Source organism: Hemicordylus capensis, chromosome 1 (assembly GCF_027244095.1).
Source record: "Hemicordylus capensis ecotype Gifberg chromosome 1, rHemCap1.1.pri, whole genome shotgun sequence".
Lineage (NCBI taxonomy): Eukaryota > Metazoa > Chordata > Lepidosauria > Squamata > Cordylidae > Hemicordylus > Hemicordylus capensis.
The window spans coordinates 48,887,977-48,907,674 of record NC_069657.1 but is presented as its reverse complement, the minus strand read 5'-3'; the positions used below and the strand labels follow the sequence as shown (position 1 = coordinate 48,907,674).

Here is a 19,698-nt window from a genome sequence, read left to right as displayed (position 1 = left end):
AAAAGCCCTTGGGGTTATGAAGTGGGACCAGCAAAGTAGGGCTTTTAAAAAGGAAAATTCAGAACTACACAATGGTATATGAGTAATCTGTGTGTGTAGCATGCACCACTACAACACACATCTGTTCATTTTCTGTGTCTGTGTACAGAAAAAGACTTTGTTGCCTAAAGTCACAGTCCATGACTTTTAGAACCCTACATAGAGTGGAAGAACATCCTCGGAAATGGATGTTTGATGGTTCTATTACAGAAAAGTGTTGTATTCATTGGCGAAGGCTCAGTGGGGAGTAGCTGTGGAGTCTGCAGGAAGAGTCTTTGGCATGGGGAGGAGAAATGGGTATGTTTGACCAAGGTCTGGGTTCTAGAAAAGCCTGGGTTACTTGCGTTACTTTTCTCCTTATCAGTCACTTTAAATATCTAGCATAATGAAACTTTTGTGTGAGATGAATTTTTGAACTCCACAAATGTGCTTTTAGAACTGCACTTTTGGGGGGCAATTGCACATTTTGTATCTAGTTGAATGTTAAAAACAACAACAACACTGCAGCAAAGTAGGTCAAAGGTAAAGACTGAACAAACTTGCAGAAGATGCACACCCTGTAGGAGGACTGGTCTGGGGAACAAGCCCTGGCTCCAGTGTAGCAGAACTGGGATGAAGGGAACTAATAGGATAGTGAACTATAGCCAGGTTGGACTCAGTACCTGCATCGGAGCTTTGGGACAGAATCAAAGGAAGTCTACTAATTTAGATCGCTAGGCTTAAAGAAAGAGAATTTTAGTGGGCCTTGTGGCAATTCCAAGGCTTCAGAACCTAACCAAATTCAGCACAGAAGGCCGGATGTATTTATAGGTGTTCACTGTTGGCACCAAGAATGACCAGAGCCTCAGGAGGAAGCCAGGTTAGATCTCTTGTCCTCTGCCCTCCGTTTCCCAGCCACAAGTGGACTCTGAAAGGGATAGCATCTGGAGATAGAACACATTGGGATAGGAAACTAAGCATAGGGGGAATCTCAAGTTTTTAATTAGCCATGTTCCAGGAACCCTTGAGTCACGTGCTGTGCTTTGGGGGCTTCATATTCTAGGCCCTGTCAGTCTACCACCTGTTCTTTCAAAGCAAGTGTGCCTGGCCTAGAAGAGTGCAGTAGTGCAGCCAAGCCCATGAACTCAGACTTCAAAGCAAACAGTCAAGCTTCTGCTGGTATATATCACATTGCACTTCACAGCTGAACCCCCTCTCTTGAAGGCAGGGCTGTCAAAACACCTTTGTCTTTTAAAAAATCCTATTGTTTATTTGGAGATATTTCTCTACTGTAAATGATGATACTAATAGAATGAATGAGAGAAACCCAGCTTCAACTTATTTAGATGGTTCTGTCAAGCTCTACCCTTGCTTGCATCAAGTTTCCTGCACTACTTATGTCTCTTGTTTCCCAGCAATACACTACACACACTCATATATTCAGATGGTGAGGCTAACCATCTGAATTTGGGACACAAGAGTGATTTAGACAAAGTTACCAGAATTGTGTGTAGTTGAGTATGAACTTGAATTTCTAAGAATGTTGAGAAACTAGGATTTTTGAAATCTGGGTTCTTGCATTTCTTTGTAGGACACTAGGGCTGTTCTCATGACCTGAAACAGGTTTGGAGGAATGTCAGCCAGGGTGGGAGAGCTGTGCATGTCACAATTGGTGGTCATGTGCTTGCAAAGATCAGGGTAGGAGGAGGGGGGAGTGATCGTGTGGGATCTGGCAGCTGGGTAGGATGAGTGCGGCCAGCCTGTCCCCAGCATTTTATTTACAAAAAACCATCCTACCGAGCTCCCACATGATCACTCTTTCCTCCTCCTACCTTGATATTTGCAAACATACAACTTTGAATCGGGAGTGCACATGGCTCTCCTTTCCTGATTGGGCACTCCTCTGCCCCCATTTCTGGTTGCGAGAACAGCCAATAAGGATTAAATCTTTTTGTGGGGGACACCATTAAGATTATCTCCAAGCTGCTGATGCTCTGCTCATATGAACCTGCTTTATACTGAGTAAGAAGGTCAGCATTGTCTACAATGACTGCCAGTGGCTCTCAAGGGTTTCAAACAAGGGTCTTTCCTAGCTCCACTGCTGATGCCAGAGATTGTAGATCAGAGTTTCTCCATGCAAAGCACGTGCTCTACTATTGAACTATATCCCATTGTTGCTGCTAGCATCCACATCTCCATTTCTAACCTCTGTAAATTCCCAGCTTGGGGCTGGATGTTACCGTGGATACTGCATATTGTTATGCAGTTCTACCTGTTCTGTCAGCACCATGCTGCCAATTGAGTCTTGTATCTCTCTCTCATTACTATTTATTCCTTCCTTGCTTGGAAAAAAAGCAGATATGGGGCTTTACCAAAACCTTGTTGTATTAATCAATAATCCCACTACCATGCAAGCATGACCCATGGAGCCCTTTAAAAATAAAGGTTACCTGTCCATACCTGCTACCAATCACCTGCCATTCTGTGAACATTTTTCATCTCTAGAATTTGTGGTGGTGGTATATTTTCTGTGTTATGTGTAAATGTTATACAGCACAGTGAGAATAAAAACTGGTGGGATACCTTTAAAAGCCCATACTGCTGCTTGTGCACCAAGTGTAATTACTCATTTCTTTATGGGTGAGGGAGTAGAAAGTTCTTTGGGATTCAGTCAGGCCATGGTCCGACAGCAATAGGCCTCATGAAACCAGTGAGATTAAGTGAAGTTGGAGCCACAGTAGAGTACTACACCAGCTGGTAATCTAAGTGCAGGATGATGATGATGATGATTTTTACATTTATATCCCGCTCTTCCTCCAAGGAGCCCAGAGCGGTGTACTACATACTTGAGTTTCTCCTCACAACAACCCTGTGAAGTAGGTTAGGCTGAGAGACAAGTGACTGGCCCAGAGTCACCCAGCTAGTATCATGGCTGAATGGGGATTTGAACTCAGGTCTCCCTGGTCCTAGTCCAGCACTCTAACCACTACACCACGCTGGCTCTATTACACTAGTTCTTGAAACATTCAGAATAGGGGAACAATCTGGTTGGTCTCTGTCCTGTTTTCATCTGGCCAGGCAGCAGAGCTGGTGGTTCCCACAGCTTGGTCACTGGAGAACAAAGTAATGCAGGCAGGGATCAGGCTGGTGTAGCAAGCTGGGTCCAAAGCAGCTTGGAGCAAGTCTTGGTCAGTAAGTAGGCTGAGGCAAGGCTATCCAGGGAAGCTGGGTTCAGGTCTACAATGTTCTAGGTCTTTAAGACAGGTTCAGCAGGAGACTAAAAAAGAAAAAGGAAAAAAAATCAGCTAAGGGAACTCTTGTATCAGCAATTGCAGAACTAAAACTAGGGTTTAAATAGGAGCCAGGGAGTCTCCACCCACCTCCTGGCCCTCCTCAGCCCGCATCTGATGCAGCTGGGCCTAGTTCCTTCCCTACCTCTTGAGGAAGTGCTTTCTCTAGAGGAGGCTTTTCTGCCATAGGTGACAAGCTGCTAACTGAGCACTCTTTTGCCACTGCTATAGCTCAGACAACAATTCTCCTGGGGGCCTTGTGCCATCTAGCATTGTTGGGGGTGATAGAGGACCTAACAAGAGCCCACCACCACACAACAGCCTGAAGATTTAAATTATTTTTTGAAATTATCAGTTCTTTAAAAAATATGCATGGAGCATTAAAAGCGATCTGATTTATAAGTGGTGGAAGTATGCAATACTTCCAAATATCATGAAGTTAAAAAGTAATGTGAGAATAAATATTTAGTAAACAGTCTCTTCTAACACATAGATTTAGACAATGTATATAAAAAATGTACAAACACTTAACAATGGTAAACAAATGCAGAACCAGCAGTGTGGAACCTGCATTGCTTCTGCAAATTCACATCCAGTTTTGTGTCTAGGGTTGTGAGGGGGCTAATATGTACCCCCTCCCCCTTGAATTTAAACTTGGAGCCATCGGCCGCTCACTATGTTGTATTTAGTGACTTCTTTGTGGATAAAATCTCTCATATTCGGGCTGTGCTGGATTCCACAGTTACTACAGAGTCTACTGTGGAGGTGTCCAACAACTCCTTTTATGGGATTAGATTAGATCATTTTCTGTTTGTGACTCCTGAGGAAGTGGACAAACTGCTTTGGACTGTGTTTCCTACAACCTGTTCTCTTGACCCTTGCCCAACCTGACTTGTCTCATCTGATAATCATATCAGAGAGGGTCTGGTAAATATAAATGCTTCTTTGAGGGAGGGCAGGATGGCTCCGTGTCTTAAGGAGGCTATTATTTGACCACTTTTGAAGAAACCTGCATTGGATCTCTCAGAGTTAGCTAAGTACAGACCTGTTTCTAATCTTCCGTGGCTGGGCAAGGTAATTGAGAGGCTGGTGGCCTCCCAGCTTCAGACAGTCTTGGAGGAAACTGATTATCTAGACCCATTTCAAACTGGCTTCTGGACTGGCTATGGGGTGGAGACTGCCTTGAATGGCCTGATGGATGATCTCCAACTGGGAATGAAGTGTGACTCTGTTGGTCCTTTTGGACCTCTCGGTGGCTTTTGATACTATCTACCATAGTATCCTTCTGGAGCGTCTGAGGGGTTGGGAGTGAGAGGCACCGCTCTGCGGTGGTTCCGTTCCTACCTCTCGGGCAGGTTCCAGATGGTGTCCCTTGGAGACTGTTATTCTTCAAAATCTGAACTTTTGTATGGTGTCCCTCAGGGCTCCGTATTATCTCCGATGTTGTTTAACATCGACATGAAACCTCTGGGAGAGATCATCAGGAGATTTGGTGCAGGGTGCTATCAGTATGCTGATGACACCCAAATCTATTTCTCCATGTCAGCATCATTGGGAGAGGGCATAACCTCCCTAAATGCCTGCCTGGAGTCGGTAATGGGCTGGATGAGGGATAAAAAACTGAGGCTGAATCCAGATAAGATGGAGGTACTCATTGTGCGGGGTCGAAACTCAAGAGACGATCTTGATCTGCCTGTTCTGGATGGGGTCACACTTCCCCAGAACGAACTGGCACGCAATCTGGGGGTGCTTCTGGATCAGAGTCTCTCCCTGGTGTCCAAGGTTGAGGCGGTGGCCAGAGGTGCCTTCTATCAGCTTTGGCGGATAGGCCAGCTGTGCCTGTTTCTTGAGACAGAGGTACATCTGCAGTGTACCAAAACAGTGGTACATCTGCTGGTAACCTCCAGACTGGATTACTGCAATGCACTCTGTGTGGGACTGCATTTGTATGTAGTCCAGAAATTACAGTTGGTCCAGAATGGGGCAGCCAGGCTGGTCTTTGGGTCATCTCGGAGATACCATATTACTCCTATATTGAAGGAGCTACACTGGCTGCTAACATGTTTCCAGGCAAAATACAAGGTGCTGGTCATAACCTATAAAGCCCTAAACAGCTTGGGCCCTGGGTATTTCAGAGAACGTGTTCTTCGTCATGAACCCCACCGCCCATTGAGATCATCAGGAGAGGTCCATCTGCATTTGCCACTGGCTTGTCTGGCGGCTACTCAGGGACGGGCCTTCTCCGTTGCTGCCCCGAGGCTTTGGAATGCGCTCCCTAGTGAAATAAGAGCCTCCTCATCTCTGACAATTTTTTAAAAGTCTTTAAAGACACATCTGTTCACCCAGGCTTTTAACTGATACTGTTTCGATTGTTTTAATGTTGTTTTTAGAATATTGTTTTTAAAAATTTTAAATTGTGGTTTTTTAAATTTCTTGTTTTGTTTTTAACTAATGTTTTACCTTTGTTTTTATCTTGTTGTAAACCACCCAGAGACATAAGTTTGGGGCAGTATAAAAATAAGTTAAATAAATAAATAAATAAAATAAACTTGAAGGGACCACATAACACTGGTTTTGAGGGAACTGCACTGGCTGTCGATATGTTTCCGGGTGAAATACAAAGTGCTGGTTACTACCTATAAAGCCCTTAATGGCTTGGGTCCAGGGTATTTAAGAGAGCGCCTCCTTTGTAATAATCCCTACTGCCTGTTACAATCTTCTGGAAAGGTCTGGTTACGGGTGCCACCGGCTCATTTGGTGGTGACCAATGGTCCCTCTGGTGTGTTTTTTTCATCTCTGTGAGGAATGAGTTTTGTTCTGGGCGGCAGTATCAAGGCAGTGCGCTCGCACCTGCATTCAGAATGGGGCCTTCCCGATTCAACCTGAGTGGGATCTAAAATGAATTGAGCTGACATCCAAAAACTTGTGAATGCGCGCATGTGCACATGCGAGGATACAGTGGTGGTGACTCAGGACCAGGTTTTCTCTGTGGCTGCCCCAGGGCTTTGGAATATGCTCCCTGCTGAAATAGGAGCATCTCCTTCTCTGTTTGTTTTCAGGAAGAACCTCAAGACTCTCCTGTTTTCTCAGGCTTTTAATTAGAATTAATTTTAATAATTTTAAAAATTTGTTTTAATAATTATTTTATTGTTTTTATTGTCGTGTACTTTAATTTGTGACTTTAAAATATTTTAAATTTTGTACACCGCCTAGAGATGTACAAATCAGGCAGTATAAAAATATGATAAATAAAATAATAAATAAACAAATTTGTAAATTGAAAATTCACAATCAGCCTTGCTGCTAAGAGCCCCAAAGTAAATATACACTTGTAAGTCAATCCTCCATAAGTTAACCTTCTAGGTATCTGGAAGTGCACTATGAATAGAGCAAGGATCCCGTTGTCTTTGAATCAGATGGAGATGTGAATTCTGTGACTTATGGGGCATTGGCAACAATTGCAGATCATCTTTAGGAAATGTCCTTCCTTTTCTACTATAGCCAAACAAGTTTGAACCTATCATGGGCCTTCCTCAGTGGCATTGTTATAAAACAATTGTTGTAGTTGCCCAAGTAGAGGCTATGCTCTCATGTGGAGCCAGAAGTTTGATGTGCAATTAACACAATTTCAAACTTTATTTGCTATAGATTTAGATATCTTGCCAGCATAGCCACTTGCTTGTATCCTCTATTTTCAGTGGAGTCCATGGGATCCCTTCATAGGATCCCACCATGGAATACTACCTTGTCATCACTGTCCTTCAAGGGACTGTGTCCTCCAGTTGGTCTGCGAAGGGACAAGGGGTGGTGCTGGGTTCCAGGAGGACCTTCAGCTCCACACCTTAGGGCCCTCATCAAAGGAATTCCTGACACTGGTTTCCAGAGGCAGAGGGGCTAGCTAAGGGTTCCTCCTCTAATGACTCCTCGGGGTCCTAATTGAGGGGATTCCTGACAACCCCATGTACCTGGCAAAATATATGCCTATGTTTAGGCACACATACATGTGCAATTCTGCATGCACAACATGAAAGTCAGTAGGAGAATTCTACATGCAGAAGGGGAAATAATGCTGCAAGAGACTGAATTGTCCCTTAAGTCTGAAACATGGCCTTCAATTGTCTCTTGTCACTCAGCCATGTGTTGTCTGTCCAACAATTCATGCTTAAGATTTACATGACTGGAGAAGCATATCAGGAGTGAAGTACTTCTGTGGAGCTATCAGAGTAAGAACTGCCAGTGAATAGAATATCTGGAAGAATGTAGACTGCACTGAGGAGTATTTCTAGAAGTATATTTAGGAAACATATTGGTCCGTGTTTCGCTTGACTTTTGCTAGCACATTTTCAAGCACACACTGTTCTTCAGGCAGAGAAGAGCTGCAGATACATTTTGCTAATATATGGCCTAAAGCAGGCCTGCTCAACTTCGGCCCCCCTGCAGATGTTGGCCTACAATTCCCATAATTCCTGGCTATTGGCTGCTGTGGCTGAGAATTATGGGAGTTGTAATCCAAAAACAGCTGGGGGGCCTAAGTTGAGCAGGCCTGGCCTAAAGGGATCTAATGGTTGACATCTTCAGCTTAGCTTCGGCTTAGCTGGCAGTGGTATACAGCATGTGACGGGGTGTACCCACTTGTGTAGAATGGTTTGCTAGCCAGATCTTTCATAACTCCTTGGGCTGCAGCAGGGAAGGCCTTTGAGCATATGTTCTCTTTGTATGCAGGCTTGGTAAAGTAGAAGTTGACCTTTCTCATTGCAGGACTCTGGAGACTGACAGCTTTGCCTGGGAAGGGGATGCTGAGAACAGTGTGCACAGCAAGTTGATAGGAAGCCATCCAGTACACTCCAAGTTCCAGCCAAGTGCTGGCAGCTATCAGCTCCATTTTGCCCTGCAGCAGCTCCAGCAGCAGAAGCTTCAGTCTCGACAGCTCTTGGACCAGAGCCGAGCCCGGCACCAGGTGATTAAGATGAGGGAAGCTGCCTTAGAAGAGCTAGTATTAGATCCAGATTAAAAACAAGGGCAAAAAGAAAACCCCAATTCTGTTCAGTTTGCACAAATCATGTCATTTTGCATAAAATATGTTCTGATGTACACAGTGGTTGTTTTCATGCAAAATGGGGTTTGTTTGTTTTTTGTAATACTTTGTCAGAATATTTTTTCTTTTATTAAGGAGAAAGAAGGAAGGCTTTGTGGTAGCCAGTGTGCATGAGAAGGCAAACAGCAACTGAGGAAGGGATGGGCCTGTGCAAAATAATCCATCCCTCTTGATCAAGAAAACATTCTGATTTCTGAACTTTACATGCTGCCTACAAACCTTAAATTTTTTTTCCATATTCAAAAGAAATTGATATAATCTAAAGAAAAAACTTTACTAGGTTTTTTGTGATTGTGTCATAATTACAGACTTCTCTCTGTGCCAATTAATGACACACTTGTTCTGTGAAATTGGATCTTGTAGGATATAGTGACATGATTACTTTTCTTGCTTTTATTTTGAAAAGGCTGGTATAGTTCAGAATGGCTATGGTTTGCTTTTTGTAATTAAAAGCTTGTATACTGCTAGTAGCAGAATGAAAAATGTCAGTCATCCGGTATCCATTTTGCTTTTCTTAACAAACTTTTTCATCACCTAGCTGGAGCCCTTTACTTTGGATATCTATCCCATGTCACTCCTTTTAAAAAAACAAATCTAAATTTCTGAAATAGTAAATTCAGACAAAATTATGGTGTTGAGCAAGTTGTTGCTAAATAAGGGAAAAGATATTTGATTTGCTCCCATATTGTACTATATATGTATCTGAATGTCTTGGTGCAGAATTTGGGTTTCTTTAACAAAAAAAATGGCATTTTGATTTTTGCAAGCATCTTTTCTAAGACCTTCTCTCCTAAATCAAGAATATTAGGTGCAGAAGAATTAATAACCTTCAGCATTGTTCTCTCACCTGCCATTGTTCTCTGGGAGGAGAGCTGGTCTTGTGGTAGCAAGCATTAATTATCCTCTTTGCTAAGCAGGGTCTGCCCTAGCTTGCAGTTGAATGGGAGACATGTGTGAGCCCTGTAAGGCATTCCCCTCAGGGAATGGGGCCACTCTGGGAAGAGAAGATTCCAAGTTCCCTCCCTGACATTTCCAAGCTAGGGCCGAGAGAGACTCCTACCTGCAACCTTGGAGAAGCTGCTGCCAGTCTTTGTAGACAATATTGAGCTAGATGGACCAATGGTCTGACTTGGTAAAAGGCAGCTTCTTATGTTCCTCACTATTGAAAGGAAAATTACAGAAAATATTACTTGTAGCATATTCTGCATGGTTTTCTGGGCCACACATGCTGTCCTTCCACTTGCTCCTCCCCCTGCTCTAGCCAAACAAAAATAGTTGACACACTTTAATCTTCATAAAGGGTTCCACAGTAGGCAGTGCTGAGCTCAGGGCAGCCCTGAGAGCAAAACTGTGCCTGTGTGAGGAGGTTGAAGGGGGCCTGCGTACTGCCTGGCTGAGCCCTCTTCTAATTGCTGACATTGAGATGATGTTGTTCTTGGCTTGGGGCAAAGCCATTACTCAGGAGTTTCTGTTAAAGTGATTTTTTGTTAAACCTCCGCTTGCATCCCCCGCACTCCCTCCCCCTCTCCCTCTGAGCCCAGCCATTCAGAGTTGTAGTTACAGAGATCCTTGCCATGCCTCAGGCTCGGGCAGTGCTGAAGTTTCCATTATTGAAGAAAGGGGGCTGCTTAATGCAGAGGCTCTCATTTTCTCCCTGTGCACACCATAGACTCATTCAGTTGCAAAAATACAAAGTTTAAATAAGATTAGTACAATTTAGTTGTCGCAACGCAAAGAAATGTAAATGAGTCATGTTTGCTCTCCGTGGCCAACAGAGTAGCCATAACTCTGCATGCTGACACCAAGTACTCAAAGAAAAGTCTGTGTAGCCAGTCCCATAACCCATATGCTAATTGCATGTGACATTTAAAGTTCACCACTTATTAAGTAATGGTTTAACACATTAAATCTTCACTGTTTATCATTAAACAAAACAATGAAGTCCTTACAGTCCACTGATAGAGAGCTGGCTTTTGATGTACAAGACTGGACTTCAAGACCCACCTTTGCCCTGGGCTCATGGCGTGGCCTTGAGCAAGCAGGTATTTCTCAACCTCTGCTCCTCAAACCAACATCCAAACAGTCCTGATTGACCTCGCAGGATTGTTGTGAGGGTGAGCACAACATTTGTAAAGCACTTCACAAGGGAGCAGAGTGTACTTTATTAATAATAGGTTGAAAGTATGGTTTTTCCTTTGTGGGTGAAGCATACTTAACATGTTTCCATGTTTCTCGTAGTGGTCAAGTGGATGCCCTCTCAGTTGTAGGGGTTTTGATTCTTCATGTTTCTGTGCAAAATTAAAGCTCTCATGGTGGGCACTGAGGAATAGAGATTGCTCAGTGTCGTATTTTGTTGCTTTGGGGCATTTCCGTTGTCCCAACTGTGTGTCAGTTGTTCGTAGTAGGAATTTGTGTGTTTGAAAATGTCAGATATTTATTACACAAAAGCAGAATGTGTATAGGTGAAACATCCTGCTCAAAGAGAAGCTGTATCCTGTACTGGAACACACAGTTAATGAAGAGAGCTGGTCTTGTGGTAGCAAGCGTGACTTGTCCCCTTAGCTAAGCAGGGTCCACCCTGGTTGCATATGAAAGGGAGACTAGAAGTGTGAGCACTGTAAGATATTCCCCTCGGGATGGAGCTGCTCTGGGAAGAGCAGAAGGTTCCAAGTTCCCTTCCTGGCGTCTCCAAGATAGGGCTGAGAGAGATTCCTGCCTGCAACCTTGGAGAGGCCGCTGCCTGTCTATGAAGACAATACTGAGCTAGATAGACCAATGGTCTGAATCAGTATATGGCAGCTGCCTATGATCCTATGATCTCTTTCCCTTCTTTCTTATCCTTCCCACAGTTCTCTGTTCTTTCTTCTGCTTTCTCCCCTGCAATTTCCTTGCCCATTAGGAATGTCTCTTTCTCGTAGCTCTTTATATACATCTCCTCTTAGGGTAATGCTCATGGCCCGGCCCTCACCTACCCAAACAGGTGCTTACTAAATAGAATACTGCCTCCTTAAGTAACATGTTTAAAGTGAAAAACAAACAATGTCAACATCTTATTTTTTTAGACTGTGAGCCCTTTGGGGACAGGGATCCATCTTTATTATTTCTCTATGTAAACCGTTTTGGAGACTTTTGTTGAAAAGCAGTATATACATAACATATTTGTTGTTGTTATTACTGTGCACAGTCAAAAAGTTCAATAAAAAGGCTTGTTGCCATTCTTACTCTGTACCATCTCCTGCTTATGCTGCAGGTGAGTCTAAAAAGGGTTGGTAGCACCGAATGATCTGAAATCATTACTGTAGCTGCTAATGGTGTTGCTACTGCTGCTTGAATAATGGGGTATGGCACACTCTAGTCATAGACTGCCTGAATGTTTGCTATTTTTGTGTATTCTCCTTGCTGTTCTGCTCACTTTGATTTTGCTTTTCCTTACCCCTGTCTTCCATTTTTGTATGCTATCCCTGCCTCCTTTTGCTGACTGTCCCTGAAATGCTTTACACTTGCCTTTTTCAGGGTCTCTGTGCCTTCTGCTCACAGTGCCATCACTTATTTTGGAAATGCCTTTAGTCATCCACATGGAAAAATCATGCCAGGAATGTATTTAATGTATTTTTAGTGTAACAGCTGAGGAGAGGGAATGGGAGCTGTCTTCTGTGGCTTATAGTTTGGGAACTTCTGGTTCACTCCTTCTCGTTCAGTGTCTCTCTCCCCACTTCTCGGGTTTCCCCCCCTTCCCTCCTTATTTTTCTGCCCCGTAAATCAGTAACCCTCAGAGAGGAGTTTTATGTCATTGAGTTTTGCATGGTGCCTAGGATATAAATCTCAAATAGCAGTAGGAGTAGTTCTTACTTTCAGACTGACATGGAGAGTGTAAGTGAGGTTTGTTGATTTTCAGTCTTGAGTCAGGGCTATTGGAAAACATGGCCTTCACAAGCAGTTTATTTGGGGGTGGGGAGGTTTGATTTATATTATCAATGGGTCTTGTAAAACATTTCTTTTCTTGCTCTGTTCTGTAACAAATCCTTTGCAGAGAGTGGATTCTCTGTATTGTGCCAATTTCAGAATTGTTACTGCCTTTAGTGCTTAGGTTACTTCTGAATCAGTTATCCTCTATTGTAATTCTCTTATATTTTGCTTTTATGTCTGTTTTCTCAATGTATTTCTACTGTTCTTTGCACAGATCCTACCATGAGACCTTCAATCTCTTGGATATATATTTTTCAAATGAATAAATATATGTACAGACAGCCACACACCTGTACCAATGTCAGAAAGTGCTGGGAGATATTCCAGATATTAATGCTAGCTGGAACTGCTATCCACCCTATACAGGCTGGTGCAGCAGTAGTCACAGTCTTTATTGACCTTGGGAGGGTTCTGGTTCTGACTGTGTCTGTGGCACTGCTGTTCTCACTGGTCTTGGCACCGTGCTGGCACTCAGAAGAAATGTAAGAGCAATATGTCTCATCCTTCACACTCTGGTCAGGATAGCAGCCCCATTTAAGAAGCAGTAACCTGATGGTGGCCAGGAATGCTGATATCTCATGATGTTGGCATGGACAAACCATGGAAAATGCAGGAAAGTTAGTAGCTCTTTAATGAGCTATCCACTGACATCCAGACTCATGCAGCACTCATGCTGCTAATGCTTTGCTGCTGCTAAAGGGGAGTTTTTATTGATCTCCCCTTTGCTCTGAAGCCACTGTGCCTGCTGCAGATATGTCCCTGAGGGTTGTGCAACCCTTATACTAACGACCAGTCATTCATCTGAAGGATTGGAACTTCTCTGTTTGTAGTCCTCTAAATTTTGAAGGAAGAACTGATGATAATACCAGCTGAGCCTCAAGCTCCTTCACAAAGACTTGTAGTCAGATGTGATAGGTAGTCTCATTCACTTGCTGAAACAGACCTCACTGTCTGGATGAGCAAGGGATAATGGATGAGGAAGAAGGGATAATGATCAATCGGCTTGATATAGAGCCCCTGGTGGCGCAGTGGTAAAACTGCCGCCCTGTAACCAGAAGGTTACAAGTTCGATCCTGACCAGGGGCTCAAGGTTGACTCAGCCTTCCATCCTTCCGAGGTCGGTAAAATGAGTACCCAGAATGTTGGGGGCAATATGCTAAATCATTGTAAACCGCTTAGAGAGCTCCGGCTATAAAGCGGTATATAAATGTAAGTGCTATTGCTATTGCTATTGCTTGCTATAAGTCCATCGCGTCCTGGATCTGCAAACCAGAGAGACAATAGTTTACAAGCTAGTACATCCACTCAGCACACAGATACTTCTTTAACTCTTAGTAAGGAGTCATCAGCCATCACCATTCTTCTCCTCTTCCTGCAGTTGGTGGCTGAATCACCTTAAATGGTTGAGCGTCTTTCTTCCCACCTAACATAGCCTATTGTAACTGCCCTCCATCAGGATACTAAGATTTATGCTCTCTGGAAAGATGCTGAAAGTGATTTCTTGATTCCAGTAGTTTAGAATGCCTTCTGATTATTGTCTTCTTCCTTCATAATCTCCTCCTGCTATTATTTTTGTTGTAGTGTCCCGTGTCCTGTCCAAGAGCTCCTCATCCTTGCTAATGAGGTGAAATATAGAAACTCACTCCTCCAGTCCTCTTACCTTCTCTTCCAGAAAAGCAGTCAGTTTACACTTGCTACATAGGTAGTATCTGATGCTTTCAGGCAAGAAAACAAACATAGCACATATTGCAGGTCATTGCCACAGAGCCCTCATTGTCCATCGTCTTACCTCTTGTTCATGTCCTAACATCTGTCTTTATTGATGGTGTGGCTTTTGCCTTCTTCCTTCCATAGATACAAAGATCCTAAACTGCTACTCTTACAATTTCAGAGGCAGACCTCTCATTTCATGTAAGAATTGCCTTATTGGATCAGACTAAAGGTCTATCTAGTTCAGCTTTCACTTTCCAGCATGGCCAGCCCCAAATTTCCCTCAGTATCTGGTAATAAGAGAGGCGGGTCTCACGATCGGTGAGACCTGCTTTTGCCGGTTTTGCGGGCAGAGTGGGCTAAGCTGGCTCTGTGACGGAGCCGGCAGGGGCTGGGAGTTCGGGGGCCGAGTGGCCCCCAGAAGCTCCAGTATGCCCTGAACGAGTGTGCAGGGCATACTGGGGAGACCCCCAAGCCAGGAGGATGCTTTTCAGCCTCCTACCAGGAGTCTACTTGTGAGTAGCTGCGGCTACTCGCAATCCCAAAAACTGAGTTTGTGGAGCACTCGCTCCGCAAACCCAGTTTAAGGGGCGGGCTACTTGAACGGGTTACCCGCTCAAGAACCACCGGGCTTGCAGCCGAGCCCAGTGGTTCACAGGGTTGTAGGAAATTGGGCTAGCGGAGGCTAGACCGATTTTCTACAATCGTGTGAATAGCCTCAGAAGTATACTTCCTTTGAACATGATGCTTCGGTTTAGCTACCATGGTTAATATAGCAGTTGCTAGACCCAACCTCTGTGAGTTTGACTAATCTCTTTTCTAAAAAGTGTCCTCGATAATAGCCATCACTATATCTTACGTTAATACATTCCATAAACTAGCTGCCTTTTTTCTGAATCCTTTTATTTTTACATATTTTTTTTACATTGTATGTCCCACTCTTCCTCCAAGGAGCCCATAGCTGTGTACTACATACTTAAGTTTCTCCTTACAACAACCCCGTGAAGTAGGTTAGGCTGAGAGAGAAGTGACTGGCCCAGGGTCACCCAGCAAGTATCATGGCTGAATGGGGATTTGAACTCGGGTCTCCCCGGTCCTAGTCCAGCACTCTAGCCACTACTCAGACCCCTCTGCACAATATTCTGAATATCATGTCACAGACGTGAAGAATACAATGAATATTTATATAATTATTTAATTATTTTTTAATCATATACTGCTTTTCAATGGTATTGCATAATGATCTCATTCCTAACACTGAGTATGCCCTTTTCACTACCCCAGTAGACTGAACCAATGCTTTTAGGGAGTTCCCCCCACACCCACCCAACATCTCTGGAAAATCGTAGCCAGTTTAGTCTCCATCAATATACATCAGAGGGTTTGGGGGTTTTTTTGCCTATCATTTATCACTTTTCATAGGAGACTTTGTCAAAAGCTTTTTGGAAGACTGAGCATATAAGGTAGCATCCACAGTGATGCTTGTGGAAAGACCTTTTCTGGTTGTGGTGCTCCACAATGTGGTGCCTACTGGTAGCGGAACCTTCTTAGCAAAATACACAAGTTTGTGAAACAAGTTGTACAAGAGGGACAGTGCATCACGTAGCAGTGCGCTGCTACTAGTGCAACATCTTACACTGGCACAAGATGGAAGATAAGTTGTTTTCATCTCGCAACAACCTTGAGCTACAGAGCAACAGAGTTTTTGTCAGTGCAAGCCCAATCTGAATACCATACTAATGGCTACCACATTATATATATATTTGTGTGCTTGCTGTCAAATGATTCTTAAAGGTTAACATGGTAAGACTTTCTTTTACAGAAGCTATGCTGAAATAAACTATATACAACACCTCAGTAGGTGTGTGGGTAGGTTTGTATATGAGAGAGAGAACAAATTCCATAAAGACCTAGCTAAAAAACTGGCAAACATCATAAGAGAGCTTGTGTGACAAGCCCCTCTAGGTACCACAACATAGATGCCACCAATGAAAGTGTCTTAGTCACCACCAGGTACCCAGAGAAAAGCCCCCTTTCCCTCTGATAACCTTGGGGATTGATCATATGGGAGAAGGCAGTCATACTATGAATTCCTGACTGCTGATGCCAGTTTACAACCTTGTCATCTCATTGTGGACCTGCTGAAGTGTGAGTACTTTTCAGAGGTAGAGAGTGTTATATTGTAGAACATATTATAATAGTCCAATTTGAAGTTTGATCACAAGAGTGCAGAGCTGGCAAATCAAAAGGCACTTATGGTCACAAATGCTATCTGATCATAATTAATAGAGCTGGATCCAGGATTACCCCAAACTGTGACCCTGATCCATTTGGAGGAGTATAAGCCCCCCTAGAATAAGACATTCACCTACTCCCAGAGTGACATTGTAAGTCTGTTGCCCAGGGATTCACAAAAACCTTCGGATAGATTCAGCCATCTGACCCTGCACTACAGACACTTCGACAGATTGAATGGTAATGTTAGGCAATTTGAATCTCCTTTGTATTCCAAACTGATACTGGCTTAGCCTGATGAAGGAGTTTCAGATGTACAAATATCAAAGATTTATATATTTTCCATAATCAAATATACTAGGGTCATGCACAAAAAATAACATTACAATAAAATACCACATGATAAAAGATAATTAAACAGCAGTAAACAAGAACAACAGCTTGCCAATGAAGCAGTCTATTCCCCATATGACTCTGTCTGGATCATGGGCTGTATGATTTGTCTTTAGCTAACCCCTTCACTTGTTCTCTTGTAGGCAGAATTTGGGCTTCTCTGAGAGTAATAGACTCCCTTTCTTGAATCCTCTTTCAGTCATAGCATTAGCTCTCTGCCTTCTTCAGATGCTTTTACCCAAGAATCATGCCTTGGCAATAAGAAGCCCAGTAGAAAAGCTGTCCTGAGTTTATTTGTTGTTCAGAAACCCCATTTATTAAAACCACGTTGAGAACCTTTAAATAAACATTAAAGTTTTAAATTCTGAATAGCCAAGACAGTCTGTGAGCTTGTCACCATGCTTGCTCAATCCCATGTCCTATACAAGGGTGCACTCTCAGCTGCATGTAGGCTTTCAGAACATTTGATAACTTTTTGTTGAAAAGTGGTATATAAATATTAATAGGACTCAACATCTGTGCCTCCTTTGTCAAGATCAGTGGCTTACCTGTTAACTTCTCTTGTTATCCTTCCCTGTCACTCAGTTGCAGCTTTGCTCCCTAAGGAAGGAGACACACACACACCCAGCCAAGCAAACCCTCCCTGTTTCTGGCTGTAGAGCTTAATTATTTGTACCTGGTTTTATTCTTTCAGCAGGAGGAGAGTCAAAGCCAGGCATGCTCTTGGCTTTGGAATATACAGAGGCTGGTGTTCCTATACAAATAATGAGTGGGAAATGCCCTGGTAAGACATTCAGCTCTTTCCTGCTGCCCAGATGCTAATTGGATTTGGCAATATGGGAATGTCCTTGGTATTTCATTAGGTTGAAAGGTGCCTTGCAGCACTGCGCTATGAGCTGTACTGTCCCCCTTCCCATGTAACTTGTGGTTCAGGTTGGTTGGTTGGTTTGTCCATAGACGGTGTGTGAGCAAGTAACAGCATCACCACTGTGCAGAACGCAGGCAAGGGCTGCTTCTCTGTTGCCTCTGTTCTAGTATTTCAGTTGGAGACTTGGCAGAGGGAGGGGTCCACTGATGGCATGTTAAGTCATATGGAAAAGGGGAATGTTCATTCTAGGCCAGCATTCACTGTGTGAGGGGGATATGTCTTTTTCTGGCTGGGGACCACACTGCCAATTTAAATTAGCATGCTGTTTGTTTTAAATTAGCCTTACACACACTCACAAGAGGCATGCACCCCATCACTCACAGGCATTCAACTGCATTTGCCTGGTTTTTGTATAGAAGTCTGCCCTACCTGTCTACACACCACACAAACACAAACATACATGTGCAGACAATCTTCAAGGAGGAATCTTTTATTTGGAATGAAAGAGAAGGGACATTCTGCTATGTTTATTGTGCTGTTCTCACCCTTTGCAGGAAATTTCTTGACCTTAGTGTTTCCTGTCCCTTTTAACTCCACACTCTGTGGACACCATTCAAAGATGGAACCGGGGCTTCATCAAAAGCATTGTCCCACATTCATGAGGGCAAGAAAACTTGCAAGAGGTCCATTGGAAAGATTGGAGGCCCTGATTTAGCCTACATCCCTATGGTTCCATCTTCAGGATGGCTTCAGGCTTTAACTTCGGGACAGTCAAGACAATCTGTGAGCTTGTTGCTGCACTTAATTATTTCCACGTCCCTGCCCTGTACATGGGTGGTGCACCCTTGGATGAATGTCCATGACTCAAGACAGTAACTCACGTGAGAGAGTTATACTTAGAAGTAAAGGAAATTACTTGGTTGCCAGGAAAAACCCTTTTTCCTACTGCAGCTATTTGTACTGTTCAGGGAAGCAGACAGCTATTCTCCTAGTAGAGTGAGCTCAGAATTACTTGTACTAAACCAGTAAGAGTGAATAACATGTTTCAGATTAGGTCCAGACAATGAAGTGATACCCCAGGGTATCTGAGGGACAAAGAGAGTCAGAAAAAAAGACTTTGGGTGGCTTCACATTATCACCACAAAGTCTGGAAGTTGAGAAGCAGAGGTTCCCGGATAGTGCACACTCACCAATTGGTGGTTCCCAGCCCATCCACCTGAGATTCTACTGTCTTTCTCTACCCAACTTCAAATCTTGGTTCCAGATGGACGGAGAAAGTTGGTAGAGTCTCTGGCAGGTGGGTTCGGAACCACGGCTTGATGGGTTCACACAGCATGCCTGCCAAGAGCATGTGCTCAATGGGAACTTCTGGTTCCCGGCTTTCGGACTTGGCAATTGTGTGAAACTGCCCTTTGTAACAAAGCAAGAAACAGAGTATTTGGTTCAGAGCACAATGTAAAAACTGGGTATTTGAGATTGGTTGTGGTACAGGAATTGAAGACAGTTTCCAGAAAGAGAAAGAAGGTGGGGAGGAGATAGCGCTCGCAGCTGGAGAGATGAAAGTGGAAACCTTTGCAGAGAAGGGGGAAGAGAAGAAAGAGCAGCCTTTATACCTTTCCCAGAGTCTGCTGTCTTGAGATCAATGCCAAGAGAATGAACCTCAGTGTCAAAATCCAAGGATCTACAGGTGAAACTCGGAAAATTAGAATATCGTGCAAAAGTCCATTAATTTCAGTAATGCAAATTAAAAGGTGAAACTGATATATGAGACAGACGCATTACATGCAAAGCGAGATAAGTCAAGCCTTAATTTGTTATAATTGTGATGATCATGGCGTACAGCTCATGAAAACCCCAAATCCACAATCTCAGAAAATTAGAATATTACATGGAACCAAGAAGACAAGGATTGAAGAATAGAACAATATCGGACCTCTGAAAAGTATAAGCATGCATATGTATTCAGTACTTGGTTTGGGCCCCTTTTGCAGCAATTACTGCCTCAATGCGGCGTGGCATGGATGCTATCAGCCTGTGGCACTGATGAGGTGTTATGGAAGACCAGGATGCTTCATTAGCGGCCTTCAGCAATTCTGCATTGTTTGGTCTCATGTCTCTCATCC

The 19,698-nt window shown here is 43.4% G+C and overlaps 1 protein-coding gene across 23 annotated transcripts in view; it reads left to right on the top strand.

Annotated features, from left to right (window-relative positions):
- The window catches only part of TTLL5 (tubulin tyrosine ligase like 5), a 253,862-nt gene that overhangs the window by 192,296 nt on the left and 41,868 nt on the right, over positions 1-19,698 (top strand). For 16 of the 23 annotated variants that reach the window (XR_008309973.1, XM_053262503.1, XM_053262577.1 and 13 more), the window contains one exon: positions 8,067-8,265. The exons of 5 other annotated variants lie outside the window; for them this stretch is intronic. Coding sequence is in view for 16 of the 18 variants with exons in the window: in XM_053262503.1 (XP_053118478.1) it covers positions 8,067-8,265 (199 nt within the window). In the remaining 2 variants the exon portion in view is untranslated. Of the gene's footprint in view, positions 1-8,066; positions 8,266-19,698 lie in introns of those variants that run through there. 2 more of the 23 variants (XM_053262631.1, XM_053262646.1) reach the window with 2 other exon arrangements.